This window comes from the organism of the source record quoted next, unplaced genomic scaffold (assembly GCF_019419815.1).
Source record: "Pyrus x bretschneideri cultivar Hongxiangsu unplaced genomic scaffold, Pyrus_bretschneideri_v1 Contig4, whole genome shotgun sequence".
Classification (NCBI taxonomy): Eukaryota; Viridiplantae; Streptophyta; class Magnoliopsida; order Rosales; family Rosaceae; genus Pyrus; species Pyrus x bretschneideri.
Window position 1 is genome coordinate 5,811,305 of NW_025999723.1, and position 14,720 is coordinate 5,826,024.

Sequence of the window (14,720 nt, forward strand, 5' to 3'; positions counted from 1 at the left end):
AAAGTGGTGGTGGTGGCACCTAATTTATAGGAGATTTTCTTTTTTAATATTTAGATTTAGTGGCATCACTAATAAACATTAAATGGTTTTCTAAACCTTTTTTTGGAATAAAATTAAAAATCAAAAAATAGAAAAAACAATTCCGTTGCTAGAGGGGGAGGAGGGTCACATGCAAAAGTTACATTTTCATAGGGCTCATCTGATCACATGTGCTCACACCCGTTGTTTAGAGAGATAATCATTGCATTATTGTGAACGATCAAACCTTACAAACAAAGATTCTGCCATCCCTTCGAGTTAGACAACAATTGCATTATTGTGTATGTCAGAGGGGGCGTTGAGGGGGTGCGAAAGGTGCAATCGTACAGGGCCCCAAATTTGAAGGGGCCCTCAAAATTTTTGTTACCTAATATTTATATGTAATAATATTCTATTTCAAATTGCTTTTGTTATGAAATAATGTTCTATATTCAAAAATTGATTTTGTTAGCACTTTAAAATCTCATCTTACACTCCTTACAAGCGTAACAATAAGAAATTTTGAGTGCTAATAATACACCATAAAAGACGATATTTTTTTCAATATTATTATGTAATAATGTTACATATTCAAGTGAAACTTTAAGGTTAGAGTTTTTGAAGTTTGTTTTCTTGTTTGGTTTTTTAAGATTGAACTGCTTATGATTGTTTAATGAACGTTATTGTGACATCCCACATCGCCCAGGGCAATAATCCTTAAATGTATATTCCCATCCCTACCTAGCACGAGGCCTTTTGGGAGTTCACTGGCTTCGGGTTCTGTAGGAACTCCAAAGTTAAGCGAGAAGGGGGCTAGAGCAATCCCATGATGGGTGACCCACTGGGAAGTTGCTCGTGAGTTCCAAAAAACAAAACCGTGAGGGAATGGTAAGCCCAAAACGGACAATATCATGCTACGGTGGTGGAGCGGGCCTGGGAAGTGATCCGCCCGGACCGGGATGTGACAGTTATGCTTGTAGCTCTTTTTACTTATTATTAATATCATTTTTAAACTTGCAATCAGTGAGTGCTAAACTTTGTTTTGATTTAAATGATTGTTTTCTAGCGTTAATACATTGTCTTACATTTGTTAAGACTATCTTAAGGAGGGACACTTTTATAAATTTCGCACAGGACCCCTAAAATCTCAGAGACGATCCTGGTGTATGTGAGCCAAATCATGCACACCTAATTAATACGACATGCAAGCACGGTTGGAAGAAAATCACATTGGTTAAGACATGTATAATTCAATTTGATCGCAACTCTTGATTCAATGAATTTGGCTTTGTAATTGATATGTTTTATCATTGGCTGTATATAATTATGTGCTTATTTATCTCATCAGCATGATTTCTTATAAAATATTTACCCTTTCACCGGTCGTATAATTATTCTGCCTTATTTACACAATCAGAAAAATAGTTTCACAAATATATATACAACCGAAAATCCAAGAATCATACCCTACTAATTGAATTTTGAATTGCACAAGTTGAGGCATCCATAATCCATAACTTTAGAAGTTTATGTTAGATATAAGTAATAAACTACGTTGATTGGCATTAAGTTTTAGAAGTTTATGTTAAATATAAGTAATGAACTACGATGCTTGACATTTTAATTCATAAAAGAGAAATATTAGCATTACTGAAATCTAGTTGATTCAATATTAAGAGATTAGCTTCGTAGCAGGTACTCCGTTTTACTGCAGCAAATTAAATCGGGATATATATAGGCCAATGTATGTGTTTGGCGCGAAGATTTCTCTGGAGAAGGATCCTCGGACCTCATCATAGCTCTCAAAGGATTGACACTTTAGATGTGTTGTTGGGCTCTTACTTGTTGATGTGCTACAATAAGAGGATAGAGTTAGTTTTGAAAGGTGCATTTGTGAAGCCTTAGGTGTAGGCCTTGAGGCTTGCAATCAAAACCAAGTGAATGCTAGGCGTGCCACTACTATCTCAGTATAGCAGATGTAGAACAAGTGTGTTTAGTTGATTACTTGCACCCCAAGTTACTCGGACTTCTTGTTATCAAATGATTGTCATAGATGGGTTAAGTCCACGTAAGTTCTTTTTCTTGCTTTGTGACCAAGGACTTTTAGTTCATAGTTTTGTATGTTTGAATGAAGGGAGTCCAGAGCCCTCTAAGTCATTTACTTGGTTCTTGATTGATTTTAATGAAAGCATATTCATTAAAATGATTAGATTCAGATACAAATGAGACTCTTAAAGTAGGAAAACTGATGGAAACAACTTGAATACATAATGGAGAATGCATTAAGTAATAGATCTACAAATTCAGAAAACAAACAAAGAGCTTCGGACAAGATTTCACCTTGTCTGCAAGGTTGAACCTCTTGTAATCGCTTCTCTTTGAACTAACAGGGGTTTATTCGCTAAAAGGGGATGAATGGTAAACAAGATTACACGAGGGAATCGATACTAGAGAAAGATAGGCTTTATAAGGAAATCTAGACAAAAGATAGCTTGTCGCTAAAAATGACTGAATATAGGTTGAATTCAACTTTTGGATGCAAATTTGGCTTGAGAGCAGAGTTTGTATGTTTGTTTGTTTGATTGGTCGAGTGTCCTTGTCTCTGGGGCCTCTTCCTCCTTTTATAGGCAAATTAGCCCAACTATTGTAACTTTGTTCTTGCTCGAAAGCACTTTGGAGGGTAGTGAGTTTTCATCTTTTTACTTGTAATGCCACTAGAAAGTGTTCTTTGGCTGGTAGTAGGTTAGTCTCCATCACTTGTCACTTCAGTGGCAAGCATGCGGCTTGCATTTTGGCTGAGAAAGCCTCAATTTGCTTCTGGGCTTGGTGCTGGGCTTCAGGCAAGTCTCCTTGAATTAGGTATTCTTGAGCTTTTCTTCATCTAAATCCAATGTTCAAATATTAACCCAAATAGTATGTCACCATATATGCTCTCTTTTATATATCACTATTTTTTTCTCTCTAAAATATAAGAGTCTTATACGACAAATACATAGTCCTTACAGAAATCCTATCATCTTGTTTTTCTATCGTAATTCTAAATTATGGCTAAGAAGGGGCACACAATATGGATTTACTAAATAAGATTTTGTGTCTATATTACTACTTTCTAGTTTAGAATCACATAGTGGCACAAATATAATTACTAGACTAGAGTATGGCATACCATTCTATTGAAATGTCCCACATCGATCGTATCTATGAGAAAATAAGAGTTTAATACTCTAATCCCACTTCAACTAATACTGAAGCATTTTGTAATAAAACCCCACACCTGACGGATGGGTAGGTGGTAATTACCAAGTTGGGGATAATATCAGTGTTGTTGGAGTGGGTCATTGGCTCGTCTCTCTGATAATTCTATGTGGTATCAGAGCCAGGAAGCGAGCCCATGCTGTAATGCCACGTGATGGGTGGGTCTCCTTAGCCCTACGTGTAGGGTGAGTCCCATTGGCTCCGCATGGTTGTCAATGTGTGGATCTCCCACATGGGGAGTGTGTTGAAATGTCCCACATTGATTGTATCCATGAGAAAAGAAGAGTTTAATACCCTAATCCCACTCCAACTACTACCTATGTCTTTTGTGATAAAACCCCTCACCTTACGGATTGAGCAAGTAATAATTACTAAGTTAAGGACAATATCGGTGACTAATACCGAGGTCTTTTGTGATAAAACCCCACACCTTACGGATTGAGCAGGTAGTAATTACCAAGTCAGGGACAATATCGGTGTGGTTGGAATGAAACGTTGGCCCGTCTCTCTGATAATTCTACACATTCTACTTCCTAAACCATAAAAACAAAAAGGAAAAGAGCAGCATATAATAATAGAACAATAATACACCAAAGTTATGGGGTGTGTGTATGAAGAGACATGTTTTATTGTTCTCCGGGGAAAGGCTTTCATTTGTTGGAATCTTTGTTTTTCTAAGATTTGGAACTAAATATTATATGCTATATACTATATACTATGTACATGTTGCTAGATATATGTGTGTGTGTGTATATTTATTATATGCCAGTGCACTTTGCAATATTATTCATCACCTTCTTTGAGCCAACTCAATCTTCCATGCGTATTCCGTTTCCACCAATTCCTCCACCATCATCTAGATAATGCCAAAATTAATCATAAATAATAATAACACAGTTCTTAATTAGCTCAATCACATTGGACTTAATCCATTATTTATAGACAAAGCCATATAGATTATAGTTTGTTTAGGTCAAGACATGGTATTAGTGTCTCAGATGTAGAGAAAAAAGAAGGAAAGCACCCCAAATCGAGGACTAAATTAAACCCTCACTCATGTTCTCTTAAACTTTCTCTTAAACCCTATAAGTAAAGAAGATTATAATCACTCATAATTCGATGTTAATTCAATAATAGATGATCGTTTTATTTTTTAGGGTAAATATCAGTTTACTATCCTCAAGTTTCGTGGTTTTCAACATTTGGTACATGAAATTTTTTTCGTCCCAGAATTATACCTAAAGTGTTAATTTTGGGACAGTTTCATACATTCGTTAGTTTGTCTGTTAAATCAGCCGTTAACTAATGACGTGATGCCCATGTGGACAATGACTTAGCACCACGTGTCAATATGGCCGACGTGGATATTAAAAAATAATAATACAAATTAGAAAAAAAAAAAAAAAAAAAAAAAAAAACCACCCTTCTACTACCTCACACCTCGACCCCCTCCCCCTCCGACAATCGCACCCAAACCCTCCATCCCCCCGATCCCACCCAACCCTCCATCCTTTCTCTTGCCCACCCAACCCTTCGTCCTTTCTCTCTTCACCCGACCCCCTCCCTCCCTTCTCTCCTTTGCACACCCTCTCTGCCAGAAGCTCTTCCGTAATGACCCTTTGAGCTTCCCTTCCACTATATACACCTTATAGCTCGCCACCCTCTTCTTCCTCCGCATCTTTGGATCACTCAAGCTCCAGCTCTTCGTCTCCAACTTCCCCTTCCTGATCATCTCGCCGTTGTTTCCCGCCTGGGTTTGCTGCTGCTGCAGTGCACAGAGGTTGCGTAGGAGGCGCTGTAGCACCTGAGATCCTGCATCCCATTGACCCCCGACGAAGCGGGTCCGCCATTGTAGCTCTCCATCTGCGACCTTCCGTGACCGCACGATCTGGATCTGAAATCTTCCATTCCATTTGCGACCTTCCACCATTGTTTGAATTTGGTACAGAGGAGGGAAGAGATTTCTTTGGGGTCGTGGTTTGTTGAAGAAGAGAGAAAGGAGGGAGGGGATCGGGGGTTGAGGTTAAGCCCATAAATTATTATTATTATTTTTTTTAATATTTTTTAATATTTATGTGGGCCTTTATGACACGTGATGCCTAATCATTGTCCACGTGAACGCCAAGTCACCAATTAACGGTTGATTTAGATGTATGAAATTGTACCAAAATTAACACTTTAGGTATGACTATGGAACAAAAAAAATGTCATGTACCAAATGTTAAAAACCACGAAACTTAAGGGTAGTAAATTAATATTTAGCTTATTTTCTAATTAAGATTGAACAGTGAATCACCATAATATTCTTGAACTATGACCTAAGAAATCAAAACTCATTAAACTTTAGCTCGAATAATGGAGGACTAAATTAACTCCTCAGTCATGGTCCAAAGAAATTATGGTCACTCATAATTAGATAATAATTTAACAATAGGTAACCATTTTACTTTTTTGTTGTACTTTCTTCGCTAACATTGAATTAAAATCAAACGGTGAGTGACCACAATGTTCTTAAAATATGATCTAAGAAATGGAATTCAATAAACCCTAACTTGAATAATTGCGCGCACTCTCTACGTGCACACGTGCATGCGTGTGTCTTCCATGCTCGAACATGCATTTTGTTATAGGCCCACAGGCATGCACGTATGTATATACTTGGTCACACGAAGTCCGTTTATGGTTAAGTTTTGATAATTTATGGGGCTAGCTCAGTAGCTCTACATATCTACAGCTCTGACGAGGAGCACATGAACTCAGGACAATGATGAATTTGACTGGAAAACGATGGCTTACATCACTAATCGCATGCTTGTATTGAAGAAATCACAAGTACACTCTGAAAATTAAAGTGCCTCCTGTCCCTTAGAGCGAGGGGATATCATCCATAATCTTGCAGGATAGTTGCAGAATGTGAGGGGCCGGTCAATCAACAGAATTCAGTCAATAATCAACTGGTGGTTCGCATCCCGCCATTATCCAGCAAGATTCATCTTGCATTATAGAAAGCCTCGTGGTCTTTTGTTTTTAGTTTAGGTTTTGATTTCGATTTAAGAGAGGGATAGACACATCTCAACGCACCGAAAAAAAGGTGAAAACTGCATTTACAATATGACATACGGAAGTGAAAATAACTAGAGATTAAACACAGAAAAACTCAAGGGTCACGTGATTCTAATTTATTGAGATATAAGAATCTGTTTGGAAATGGAGATGGTAGTACAGAATACATACATACATACATACATACATGTTACATGATGTACAATTATGTCCGTTGGTGGTTTGCACGTCCATCCTACCAATTCGGGAGCTTACATACTGTGATTTTAAAATCAATAGAGAAACAATTTTTCCCTATATCGTACATGCTAATCCTAAATACGAAAAAACTTGTAATACATATGTTTCTTCGTTTTCATGGGGACTGACAATTGATGTTAGCAATCAATACAATCACTGGTGTGTTCCCGGGCGATTTTGCTTCCCACTCTTCTTCAGAGATATCTGCGTCGAAATCCCACACGAAATTAGTTGTTTCTACCATTAGATGTTTGTGACAGGTGAAGTTACTTAATGCCATGGAAGAATTAGGGACCCATAACTAACACCCTAGCAACTAAATAATGATTAAATGACAACCGATGTGCACAACGAGGTGAAGGCTCAGTTTGGATTACCAAGAGAAGATCCTCATCGGTACCAAAGGATTTGCGGGCTTCTTCTAAGCACGTTGAGGAGATCCTCTCATTTTTCCTGCAGTTACCAGAGTGTAATCTTTTATAAGCTAAAAAGAATTTGGGAACACAATCAAAGTGTTCACCGTGCCTACAGAATGCAAATGTAAGCACACATGCATGTAAATCTCGTATCGAAGACTATTGACATAAACAAAACTCATTGAGGGCATGCTTACTCACCAGGAATGGGTATGGAAGGTATGGGTATCATCCCCATTCCTGAAATATCCTGCGTTTACTATCACACGAGGAATAAAAAATAAGTGTGCCCCGCATCAAAATCATTTATCCCTTGCCTAATCAACCAGGTATCGTATCACCAAGGAGGGGGTAGTTTATCCCGTACCTGAACAACCATGCCTTTCCCCATTCTAAGTAAGGAAACATGCGATGAATGATAACGACCATAGGGTTTGACTTCTTCAGCACTATTGGCTGTATGCAAGCATAATGCAGCCTTTCCGAGTAACATTTGCAGCCTTAATACAGAACATCTCGAAATAATACCAGGTGTGGGAGACTCAATTAATCAAGATTCAGAAGATCAAATTTCACCCCGACCATCAATAGGTTTAGCCGGTGGATATCGGATCTTCTTAACTATTCTTATGGTGGAGTACCACTCACTCACGTTGCTAGACTTTAAACCGAATAGCAGGAATGTCATAGGGTGATGAACTTAGTGTAAATAATAAAATTAACTTAGTTTTATGTGATGGGTAGATTGGGAATCATGATGAACTAAGACTTCCTCTGACAGACAACCTTATTGAACAGGTAATCGGTAATGTCTTACTGAATTTTGAGCATAGTTAGTCTACTAGTCATCAGTTTCTTATTTCAATTTGTACATTTACAGTAGAAATCATGAAAGCTGGATTGTCTCCTATCCTCTCTAAGAGGTTTGACAAACTTGAACTTATCATACGATGGGTTTTCATAACTCATCACTCTAATCTTTCTACTAAGTATAACTTATTAGTCAAGGAAGGAAGTGTTGAATTTGTTTGCCTTACTACACAAAATGTAAGAAATTGTTGGAGTCAGGTAATCTCCAAATTGATGTCATCATGCTTTATACCAGTGAGAAAGCTAAACACAAACGAAGATGACCCAACGACATCAATAGAAGATAAGGTAACAGATTTTCTTCTTCTTTCCCAAAAAAGAAGGGAAAAGAAAAAAATTTGTAATGAAGATAATACCTTGAACAGGCCGGATCTCTAATTTCAAACTCATCTGCAGTAGTGTCATACCCACATATGACGACATAGTGACCTACAAAAGACAATAATAATAATAATAATCAGTAATCAATTCATCTAAAGACATAAACTTCTGAAGGTTGTGACTGGGAGCAGAAGTGAATAATCAGGACGTGCAAAAAGATACTTCATCCCAGCATTTACTTTATTTATTATTATTAAGGGGAGGGGGAAGGGTTTGAAATTATTACAATAATTTATGGGAGGGGGGATTTTTGAACCCAAGACGCATGGGTAGAAACCCAACAACCTATCCACTAGGATATTGGACCATATACATCATCCGAGCATAGAGCATGCCTTTAAGTTTAATTATAATTCCATAAACTGTTAATTCAGAAGAGCTGGGGAAATCATGTTGGAGAAACATCCTATAGGAATTAGCTCATTGCTAACCACCGTTCTCACTTTTTGGAAATGGAATGACATTAACATGAATTACAGGCCTACGAGCTATGTTATCACGGTTCTGAACACAAGAGGTCATCCAACCTGTCTTGCTAAGCTTAAATAATATGTGCAGAAAGATGCTTACAATCTCCAGGGTAATATAGGTGCTAAAGTAGATTTTGACTAGGAGTTAAGCTAACACAAGCATGAGCTTGTCATTTTTCATGTATTCATGTCCCGTTTTCCTTTCTTTTGGTCAACTAGTACTTATACAACATGTATATCCTCCTCCCTCCCCTCGCTTCCCCCCCCCAAACAAAAAACAAAACAAAAAAAAGCACAATCATGTCATACTCAACACTGAGTGGTGAAAAACTTTTTAGTTCAGATTATTCAGCACCAGGGTAACTAAAAGTAAAAGTCCTACCTGTGTAACCAGAGTTGCTTACACAATAGTCTGAGACAAAAACATCGTCCGGAGAAGACCTACTGTGACAAAATTTTGACAGAAATATTTTTCCATTAGCCCAGTAAGACTTGATCATATATGTCATACATTATTGCGCAAGCAGTAAAGAACAGTTATCAATCAAGGTGGAAGAAAGAAAGAAGGGAAAGCGAGAAGTTTGAACCTCAATTTATACTGATCAACCAAAACAATGGCAATGTACTTCCCGGACAAAATCGAGAAACAAATTTCTTCTCGACTTATTGATCTGCGCTGTAAACAAAAGAAGGAACGTTTATTGCCTTGTTCTAAGAAAATTATAAGTAAAAAGGACGTCTGGCTCTTAATTTGGGAAGAGGTAACCAAGAACTGAAATGAGCAGCTAGCAATTATACCTGTATATTAATTCCGGCTTCTAGTGCTTTTTGAAATAGATTATCAACTCGCTCCAGATCATTAGGTAATTGCTCCTGCAGAATAAATCTACTTATTTGAAACTTTTATGCGCATCAAGATTTGAAAAGACAAGCTCACAAGTATATGAACTAAGAAAAGTGATACTACAGTCTTTAAATCCAAAACAAGTTTTCTTTTCAAAATAAAATAAAATATTCAACTTCTCATTTCTTTTACATATAACAAACGCAATAAGTAGCATTACTCGTACTCATGCAGTTTTAGGTGACACTCATTGGTAAATATTCAAAGTTCGGCTAATGCCAGGAAATCGTGACAGACAATGATCTTGTCTATATGCAGTTTGGGTCCTCGTTGTCATATGATATATGCATCTATAATTGATAGACAATTAGGCTTAGATGTGCATTCCAGATCTTGCAAACAACCAATACAATCTAGTTCATACTAACCAACACCAAATACTGTCAACTAAAACTTATCCATCTTAAGAGTAAAATCACCTTGTAAAATGTCTCGCCAGAATAATTAGGGTTTGCTCCAAATGTCACTGTGTAGTAGGAAAAACTGATAGAGAACTTCTGTAGTAAAAATGCTAGATCAACGGTCCAAATGCTGCAAACAAGATGCAAGCACTCAGTTATACCAGAAACTTTTCACGTAAGCACATGTTGAATATGTCACTGATGAAACAAGTATAAGTCTAACTTCAAATTTTTTGCAACAAGAAGGTATCAAACATTTTTATATACTCCATAACCATTCCAACTTCACACAAACATACCTAGGATGCTCCATAGCTATTCAAACTTCACACAAAAAATATTGATTTGTATACAAGAAGAAACATAAAGTCATCTGTTGGTTGAAAAGTGAATGAGAAAAAACGACTAGTGTTGCATGTTACTTGTTTCTGTATCAGAATACATAAGGTATAGCCACAGCATGCGCTTCTGTAAATAAAACCTTTAGGAAAAAAAATAAACTGATATAGTAATTCAAGTTAAACTCTAGCAGCTTCAACATTAGATTGAGGACGGACTTTTATTCATCTGCACTTTTTCACCAATCGTCAAACTCATAACCCTATAAACATCAATCAATTTATAAAGGACAATACTCAAAAGGAAAGTACATAACAGACCTTCTGTAATAAATATGCTAGATCAACGGTCCAAATGCTGCAAACAATATGTCAGCATTCAGATATAACAGAAACTTTTCATATAAGTTTGTATTGAATATGTAACAGATGTATCAACTATTAACTCTAGTCTCTAGCTGAAACTTTTGGTAACAAGAAAGGTATCAAGCATTCATATCATATCCCACCTAGAATATTCATTTCCGTAACATACAGCATGTCCTCGTAAATAAACCTTCTAAGAAAGAGTAGATTAATACAGCAATACAATAAAAGGCTAGTTTTTTCGAGGAATGGATTTTATTCGTCTACACATTCTATCTTCACCAATCACAAAACCCATAATGCTATAAACATTGATAATTTCTAAAGAACAAATTCTCAAAGGAAAGTACATAACAGTAGTAAAGGAGGAAATGAAGTTCTGACTCTATAAAGAGGGGAACACCTATTTGTGTGACATAGCTCTGCCAATGTCTGAATATCGCAGTTGTCTATGCCAAGGGTCCGAAAGACCATAAGAACACAGGCGAGGCCGCAATCCCAAGAATCTTGCTGGTTTATGTGCGGGACCTATAAGCACCAGGACAGCTAAACAAATTAAAACTAACAATACGATTTGATGGGTCCACTTGGAATCCATATACTGTTATCAGGGTACATACTGAAAACAGTTGTAATTTCAATGTAGATGATCAATAAGAAAGGTAGCGACAGAATCACAATAAACTCACTTCAACAAAGTGCGAGCAGGGCAACGGATGTTCACATGGGTAGGGTTCTACCATGCCTGAATGTTCACCATTCGATACATCTTCATCTTCTGTCTTAAGAATCTTATTGAATAAAAAATACGAAGGCCACATGTGTGAGCCACTTCGCTAAGGGTTTTCACCCCGCCACACTAAATCTCAGATATTTAGATAATCAAAATGGTTATTGCACTTGGTTATCCCAGTAACAAAGTTCCCCAAAAATCTTTAAAGGGTATATTATATAATTATATATCTCCGCAACCTGTTGCATTTTGAACATAGAAATATATCAGGTTTCTGAACTAAACAACAAAGAGGAATGAAATATTAATTTCTCCAACCACGAAAAAAAATGCTGTAATCAAACAACATTCGTACTTTGCCAGGGCATGATGTATGAAAGACTATTACAGATTCAGTTAGGCTATTTAGGACTGCTTCTGTGGGAAGCACTTCTGCTCATAACTGCTTTTTCTATAAGTACTTTTATATAGAAACACATTGAAATTCTTTTTAGAAGTCCATGTGCTTCTTAAGCTTTTCTGCCAAACATATTCAGAAAGCGCTTTTAGCCCTTCCAGAAGCAGTCCCAAACAGGCCATTAATTCTAAGCCAACTCAGGCAGAATCAAGCTGAGCTTGGACAGTCTCATCCATGAATCAAATCAAGCTGAGCTGCTTCCCCATTTGCATTCAATTATTCAGTTCAAATGGAAAACCAGGGTTTCTGATTTGGAAAGAAGCTATTGGATGCTCACAAGAACGTAGCTTTACACATGGTAACGAATCCGACGCGAAAACCCATAAAATATAACCAATCAATTTCCATAAATTGGATTAAATTTCCAGTTTCCGCAATCAAAACGGACAAAAAAAAAAAAAAACAGCATCATCAATAATTGAGCTCAATAATTCATCAAAAACAACATTAAAGCTCAATACTTTGCAATCTGAGGTATCAAAACGAAAGCAATGGTCAGAGGCAAAGCAATCCAACCGCAAGTTTCAGATCAAAATCCAATCATTTCATAAAACAGATGGAAAAGCGAATAATGTAAAAAGACATGACCTTTGACGGAAAAGACGACAGAAGCGGAAAGGCGGGCAGAGTTCCAAGGAATCCTTGTCTGGCTGGTTATGTCCTTGTCCGATTCGATCCTGCCCGGAAAAACATTCAGATTCTAAATTCCATGTCTTGTGTTTTTCAGCTCTTAAATATTTTTGTGTTTTGTTTTGGTTTCTCAAATTGACAAAAACTTGCGGTTTCCTTTTTCTCTTATTTTCGTTTGTCGCCGCCACACAAAAATATTTCCTTTGTTTGCTCAAAATAAATATTATATATATTTCATTTGTGGGGATGAGAAATGTTGGGTTTAATCGCAAATTGACAAGTGGGTTGCAGGAAAGAGAGAGAGGGAGAGGAGGAAGGAAGAAGAAGGCCCAGTGGGTTTTTGTGCTGATGGCTTGGGCTAAAAACTGAAGGAATCGGGATCTCTTTATTCTGACATTGTTTGGTAGTACTGGAATGCGACAACGTGATATGTATAATTATTTATTTACTTTATGAAAAAGAAGACAATTGTTGATAGGCTGGTTATCTACTTTTTTTCAGGTCCGGAGAGATTATAGAGAATTTCATTCTGCTCGTGGTCACAATCAAGTAGACTCATCAGCTTGGAGTATCAAACCTGGAATCTCTCACATTTTTTTGTTTATTGGGCATCAGCAATCTACGCCTTTACCATTGAGCCACTTGCTATAATTTGTGATATGAATAGTTCACGTGTTAAAAGTATGTAGACCAATATGATTGATATTTTTTCACATTATTTAACAACGTGACAATATTTCAATGATGTATAATAGTTACTTGCCTATGAATTCTTGTGACAAATAATTTTTTTTTTCTTTGTTAGCAAATAGTTGAGTTATGTAGAGTTTGATTGAATTATGTCGTTGTTAGTTTTTGGTTTTATTTTTTCTATGTACCCTTTTCCTATATCTTTCAACTATCTTTCTTCACTCTTCTATATCTCTTATTTTTCTCATGATTTCTCATTTATCTCTTTGAAATCCTAAAAATGAAACAATTATCAAATGGATTTATAGTTTTCAACCACCACAGGATGACCCAATGGTTGGGGACGAATTCCATGTAGGTATTCCACATGGCACATCGTGGGTTAGATTCTCGGTTCTAATGAATCGCACGATGGTGGCTAGAGAAGGTTGAAATGTCTTTATGAGTCTTGCCGACCTCTGAAATCTTGGACTGTCGTACATAGATAGTAACATAATATTTATTCTCAATTTTCCCAGATAAGTACATAGTTACATACTATTTATTTTCAATTTTTTCAGATAAGTAAATATTATTTTGTAACTAGAGAATCCAATGTATTTGAATGAGATTGGCCAACGAACTTCCCCCAGCCTACAAATGAAACCTGCCACAAGTTGTAGAGGGTGTAGCTGACGACAGTGGGTTTCAGAACAGATCCAATTTGTAAGAGACAACCACCTATTCAAATTTAAAGTATCTGAAATTTATGGCCCAACGTTGAATGCAAAAGGAGGGAAAAATAAAATGAATGCAGAAAGAAAATGCAACTTTTGCGCTTGCGAAAAGCAACCTCAACAAGGCTGGAAAGGCTGTAGCGCATGAGAACCATACAAAAAAGTCAAAGGATTTAGCTTTTAGCTTATAGCTCATTGCTTCTGCTTTCACAGTCACTAACGGCTATTTAAAATCCAAAAGACTTTTGGTTTTTTGCTACTTTATTTTATTATTTATTGGTTTATTTTGCAGTCGCGACATGGGAGGATATTTGAACTTTAGTCCTCTTCGTCTTTTTTATTTTTATTTTTATTTTAAATTTATTATTATTAAGAAGAGAGGGGATAATTATAAATATTACAATAATTTAAGAGATGAAGGATTTTGAATACGAAAAGAATAAATAAAAAATTAATATCTCATCTACTAAAGTATTGGATCACATACATCATTTTCGTCTTTGATCATGCAGTGCTGTGCTCTCCACCATGCAAACTATTCAGTATGATGAATATGGTGGGGCATTTGCCTTGAGGCCCTCTTCATCCTTTTATGTTGGAAGTTGGGAGTTGGTGGAATTCCACACATATATAACTTGGGGGATTTCAAGCAGATGAAACCACCCTTGAATATTTTATAAATCTCATAATATTGGATTCACTAGTAGCTAGGTTTATCCTTCTTCTGTACTACTTTGATGAACAGAACTTGTAGTCTTTATTTATTATGGTA

At 36.6% G+C, this 14,720-nt stretch overlaps 2 protein-coding genes across 6 annotated transcripts; both read right to left on the bottom strand.

Annotated features, from left to right (window-relative positions):
* Nucleotides 1–4,702: 4,702 nt before the first annotated feature.
* LOC125468714 lies at nucleotides 4,703–5,255 on the bottom strand. Its single transcript, XM_048564965.1, has one exon. The coding sequence runs from the start codon at nucleotides 5,201–5,203 to the stop codon at nucleotides 4,703–4,705; it is 501 nt and encodes a 166-aa protein (XP_048420922.1). The 5' UTR covers nucleotides 5,204–5,255.
* A 1,175-nt stretch (nucleotides 5,256–6,430) lies between these two features.
* On the bottom strand, nucleotides 6,431–12,814 carry LOC103942745 (guanylyl cyclase 1). 5 transcript variants are annotated; one of them, XR_007251199.1, is made up of 11 exons: nucleotides 12,501–12,814; nucleotides 11,412–11,694; nucleotides 11,126–11,250; nucleotides 10,037–10,148; nucleotides 9,512–9,586; nucleotides 9,301–9,389; nucleotides 9,096–9,157; nucleotides 8,219–8,291; nucleotides 7,194–7,359; nucleotides 6,954–7,029; nucleotides 6,715–6,780 (listed from the first exon to the last, which is right to left on the bottom strand). XR_007251199.1 is itself a non-coding variant. In XM_009352960.3 (10 exons), exons 2-10 carry the CDS (start codon nucleotides 11,541–11,543, stop codon nucleotides 6,730–6,732), a joined length of 792 nt encoding a protein of 263 aa, XP_009351235.2. In that variant the 5' UTR covers nucleotides 11,544–11,694; nucleotides 12,501–12,765; the 3' UTR covers nucleotides 6,431–6,729. The 5 variants fall into 5 exon arrangements, 4 of the variants coding, with proteins under 4 accessions (XP_009351235.2, XP_009351227.2, XP_048421318.1 ...); XM_009352960.3 differs by lacking the exon at nucleotides 7,194–7,359 and having other exon boundaries at nucleotides 6,431–6,780; nucleotides 9,096–9,154; nucleotides 12,501–12,765; XM_009352952.3 differs by lacking the exon at nucleotides 7,194–7,359 and having other exon boundaries at nucleotides 6,431–6,780; nucleotides 12,501–12,760.
* Nucleotides 12,815–14,720: the final 1,906 nt, after the last annotated feature.